Consider the following 5,524-nt stretch of genomic DNA (forward strand, 5'->3'; position numbering starts at 1 on the left):
ACCTCTGCGGACGTGTGGCTGCTATTTATCCACAATCCTCTCCGGGCGATCAAAGTGGCTCGAGGTGCGAATGGTCGGCAATTAGGTCAAGACTGGCACTGCCACAGCAGCTCGCGCTGCCTTCAGACGACATTGTTCCTCGCGCGTCTGATGGTGAGGTAGGTGCGAATGTTCGGCATCTACCGCTGGCGTGCGCCGGGTGAGCTTTAAAGGATTTTAATGGATTCTGCGCCTTCAATACACACACGCTTGAAAAAACATCACCCTCCTTTGTAAAATGGTAGTCCTCTAAACATATCCTAAAGCATTTGAACAAGGTGTCTGATTTTCACTTCTGGACATCCATTTATTCACACATGAAATATTCACTCTTATTTTGGGCCTACAGTTAGGACCTAAATAATAGGACTGGGCATATGATCATAAATCTACTATTTGTCATCATGTGTGTTTTGATGTTAAAATAGGCCTACTCAGTTATTTTAATCAATTGAGACATACGGATGTAAAACATTAGGCCTACACATTCACAAAGGCCTAGTTTTATAAAGAATATTTGTTTGTCTAAAATATTTCCCATTATTACACATGTCTAGCAGTGTACATGATTTATTGTATGCATAATTTAGTGATTTAGTGTACATACATTTCTTGAATTTCCCCTTGGGGATCAATAAAGTATCTATCTATCTATCTATTTGCATGCATTATACTGGCCATTATGTTTAAGGACTTTCCCTTTGAATTGGATTCATTTGGCTGACTTGGTGAGGCACCTAAAGCAGAGGACGCAGCATGGACATCATGCTTTGGAAATGGCAGGAACCCAGATATTTAATGTCTGATGATCCTCCTGTGGAAACTTCAAGGTGAAGGCTGCAGGTCCCTCATTCACTGTTCACTACCTGGCCAATACACAAAGACAGTTCAAAGGTCATCATGCAGTTAGCATGGTGTGAATGAGCAGTCTCCCCCCTGATTCACAGAAAGGAGTTTGTCTAAAGGTCATTTAAACCAGATACACACAGATAAGATCATTCAGAGGGGTCACTGCTATTTCCTTTCAACAGCTTGCTTATCAACTGCGAGAATAAAATGTAAAGTTCCCAGTCCAATTTTTAAATATTTTCAGTCAGATTTTAAACACGTAATTGTCACACCTACTTAAACCTGATGATAACATGTAGTTGTCACACATACCTAAACCTGATGATGACACATCCGTGGGTGTGGTCAGCACTAAAGACAGGTAAGCTATAACATATTCACCTACTAAGTTTTTTATTACGCTAGTCAGAGGCCATTGTTATTGACCTCTGTTTCAAATGTAATATCTGAAGTATGTTGTGGCTGGAATATGGGTCACATCTGTCATTGGCTCCAAAAGAAACTGGTGAGAAGGCTGAGATGAGTCTCAGAGCAACGTTCCCACCCTGTAGCGTACATAACACCAGTGGCCCCAACAGGGTCACATCTGTGGTGCTTAGGCATGAGCCTTCCTGTCATCACGTGTGTATTCTAGAGACATTTGAGGGCATTTCCATATCAAACTGCACTAGTGTGTGTGTGTGTGTGTGTGTGTGTGCTTGTGTGTCAGCCTGTGCCCTAACGTCTGGGCAGTTTGAGTTCCAAGCAATGACTGGACTCCTTTGTGTGCTTCCCAATACAGTGTGTAACAGGACAGAGGGCTACTAATATTTTTCTTTAACTCAAACATGGATTAGCACATTATTTGCAGTAGCATAGGCCTAATTGTTTGGCATGACCAAAGGTAGCCTATACCAGTGTTTTTCAACCTTTTTTGTGCCACGGCACACTTTTGACACATAAAATGTCCCACGGCACACTAACATCCTGTGTGAAGAAAAAATAAACATACCATAGCCTACAATTTCAAATAATACAGATATGGCCTTATTATGGCTTCTATGCAAGACCTGCTCAATAAAACAAGCGCCCTCTGTTTCATTTGTGACTATATCTAATTTAATTGTTATGAACTGGATATGTGATGATTCTGTGAATACTGGGGCCCCCGTTGTACAATGCCTGCATACCACAAATAGTGCAATCATACAATCAATGATAGCATGTGGTCATAAATTCTTTGATGCAACAGTTGCTTTTCTGGACCAGTGAGTGACATTTGGGTAATTTTCTGCGGCACACCTGATGATCTCTCACGGCACACTAGTGTGCCCCGGCACAGTGGTTGAAAAACACTGGCCTATACAGTAAGCCACAGCAGGACTAATGGTCCTTGACATCCTGAACCAGTGGATGTATATAATCCTCTGAAATAGCTGTATGCCATTGTAACATTGTATTTTCACCCTATGCTCTGAAATGCTCTTTGAGATCTTGAGTCTTTGTCTGCTGTGACTTTAAACTTTACACAATACTGTTGCCATGGGCCAGGTACTCTCTTGAAAAAGAGATTCTGTATCTCAATCATACTAAAATAAGGGTTATAATAAAAATATAATAATAATATGACACTGTGCGGTTAGAGGAAAGGAGAAATGTAGACAGGTAGGCTATTAGGTGTGGAAGGATGCAGTAGCCAATTTTAAGTGCTTGAATTTCACAGCCCTTGAAACATGATTGAATTTCTGTACTGGTGTGCACACAAGACATTATAAAACCAATACTATACAGACAACTGTAGACCTATTTAGACTATACTTAAGCTAATATTTGATTTAAAAGGTAATTTCATAAAAAATACTTTCTTATAACCTGGCGTTAAGGGATATAACTTAACGTTAGATTGTCCTTTATAAATGCACTTCTGACTTTTTCTAATCCAAAGTCTTGACAAGGGTCTCTGCTACGTCATTATTTACATCTCTAGGAGCAACTGCCGGAATTTCCGGTTAGAAGAACCGGAAGTAAGTACGTGGCTGCTCCAGCTGACATTCTGCATGATGGCGACTGAGGTTCGGAGCGGCGACCTCAACAGCGGTAATTCCAGCCGACTCGAAGTGTCCATAGACGGCCTCACCCTTAGCCCAGATCCCGAGGGCGATCAGGAACATGTCAAGCCACTGGACTCCTCGCTGGAAGGACGGACGAACGGAAATCACGGAGCCGGCGATGGCGAGGATGGGGAGGAGGAGGAGGAGGAGGTGGAGGGTGAAAATGCTAGAAGCTCTATCGAGAGGAAATGGGGCTTCTCTTTAGACGAGCTGTATGGATTGGCGCTGACATTTTTCAAAGGTAGCTGGCTATTGGAGTGATGCTCTGTGTGCGCTAACTGCATGGCAGAAAACATCGAACGTTAGATTCATTTTAACTCGACCCTTGCCATCGATGTGTCACATTCAAGGCAACTAACGTAATGTTAGCTATCCTGGCAAGCTAACGTCGTTTGCCATCTTTTTCAGCCGTTGAGTCTTCTTGTATTGCTGTAGACGTGTATTGTGCGGTCTTGTGCCGTACAGTTATGAACTTAACGTTACCGACTCCTCTATCAGTATGTGCTTGACCGTGATTGCAAACGGATAGCTAACAATTTGGCTACATCCGTTGGAAAAACCGCTAGTGAGGAACCATCACGATATGTCATGTGTTGTTGATCATGTGCTTGGCTCGTTAACATCAAGGTTTTAGTGCGTGATATTGATATGGACAAGTCGGTCGCAAAGCTGGTGCTATAAACAATGCTAGCTAGACAAAATATTCTTGTCCTTAGGAGAACTATCAGGGAAGACGTCATACCGCATCCGTTGACAGTTTTGAAGGTGTGTGAGGGCGTGATGATATCTCGTGTCTCTGGAGACTGCCGGCAGGTAACACGAGACCGATGGGGAGCTCTCGTGAGAAACTTGCGTAGCACATATATTTCTGGGAAAACCTTGTCGTGTTTAGTTTACCGTTAATGTGTAAAGGATCCTTAGACCCTCTTGGTTTGTTTTGGTGCCAAGGTTTTAAATGCCCCCCCCCCCACCCCCCATACAAACTCAGAGGCTCAGTAGTCTTGCAAACAGTTGAGGTTAAAACACGAGTTGTGTTGCGTCTGTAATCATTAATTTAACAGTCGGTTATTGATTGTGGTGTGAGGCTGAGAGCCCGGTCCTGTGTAGCTAGCAGGCTTGGCTTGTATCCTGTCGGACACATCCTAACGTGATCACAGGGGAGGCTTGTTATTGTTAGATTGCTGGGCTGGCATGTAAGAAAGACTTTGACCCCCCCCCCCCACACACACACACACATACACAATCCACGCACACAGTGAGTCTCATCCAAGGGTTTGTCACTCAACAACACTGCTCTCTTAGCAAAAAACAGCCTCTGTGGTAGTTCTTGGCTCCCATGCAAGGTCACCTGCTCGCTCACTCACTGATGGTGCAACATTTTCCACTGTGCCACCGCTGTGTCCGAGCAAGTTAACGGAAATTGGGTATGTTATGCTCCACGGTGGTGGACTGAGATTTGGTGGAATTCAATGCCCACTTCTCTGTCTGTCGCCAGGGAAACGAATAGATTAAAACGGAATCTACTGGGTTAGTCAACAAGCACATGGAGAGGACATGCTGCATTCACAAGATTAACTGTGTGTGTGTGTGTGTGTGTGTGTGTGTGTGTGTGTAGGGTTCTGCGACTTCTAACAGACAGGAGGCCTGCTGTAGAACCTTGTAGTGTAATCAAAAAGAAAAGTAAATATACATACACTGTCAAGTGTTCTTCAGTTAGGCTAGTCTCTCGTAATTATTCAGTTAGGCTAGTCTCTCGTAATTATTCAGTTAGGCTAGTCTCTCGTAATTATTCAGTTAGGCTAGTCTCTCGTAATTATTCCGTGTCCAATTTCTTCCATTCTAGTGGTGAACTGGTTGCCTGGTAATGAATGATCTTGCTGTGGGTACTGCGTTCGCTTTCTTTATCTTATATATTATGTGGAGTTAGGTGAGGTCTGCTGTCCTTTCTAATATTCTGTTTAATTATTCTATAGGTTCTCTGTGCTTTCTTTATGTTTATGGTGTTTAGGGATGTAACGGTATGAAAATTTAACCTCACGGTTATAGTGACCAAAATGATCACGGTTTTCGGTATTATCACGGTATTTTTAAAAGTGTGTTCAATATGTTCAGAAAGCACTGATAGGCCTACACAAGCTGAAATAGTTTCAAAAAGTGTCCCGTTCAGTTTTTCATGTTTAATTGGCTATGTGCTTATCGCTTAACTTACCCTACCATGACTTGGAGGTTGCTATTACTGTTATTTGGATCCAATGAGTGAGACCAGGCTTGGAATTTCACCATTCTGGGGGCAAGGCCACTTGGCATTCAGTTGGGCATATTTGGTGGAGGGCACAAAGGCCACATAGGCTATAAAATGTTCTAAGTTGTATAGCCTATTCACTGCAGTAGACCTGCATCACTGTATGAAACATTACAAAAACATGAAACATGACATATTATATAGAACTGCAAATCATCTGAACATCTAATATTTACAGATATCTAGGCTATATTTAACATTTATTTTATATTTGGCCTGTTATGAAATCATGTATTGAACAATT

General features: G+C 42.4%; 1 protein-coding gene across 1 annotated transcript in view; it reads left to right on the forward strand.

Annotated features, from left to right (window-relative positions):
* Window positions 1-2,887: 2,887 nt before the first annotated feature.
* acbd3 (acyl-Coenzyme A binding domain containing 3) overlaps window positions 2,888-5,524 on the forward strand; it is a gene marked incomplete at its 3' end in the record, with an annotated part of 16,615 nt that continues 13,978 nt past the window's right edge. Inside the window, 1 exon segment of the mRNA XM_076271787.1 lies at window positions 2,888-3,219. Within this exon segment, the coding sequence (XP_076127902.1) occupies window positions 2,925-3,219 (295 nt within the window).

This window comes from Alosa pseudoharengus, unplaced genomic scaffold (assembly GCF_046254945.1).
Source record: "Alosa pseudoharengus isolate Yale_2024_CS ecotype anadromous, Long Island Sound unplaced genomic scaffold, YU_APseudo_1.1 YU_APseudo_1.1_scf_7, whole genome shotgun sequence".
NCBI classification, from domain to species: Eukaryota; Metazoa; Chordata; class Actinopteri; order Clupeiformes; family Clupeidae; genus Alosa; species Alosa pseudoharengus.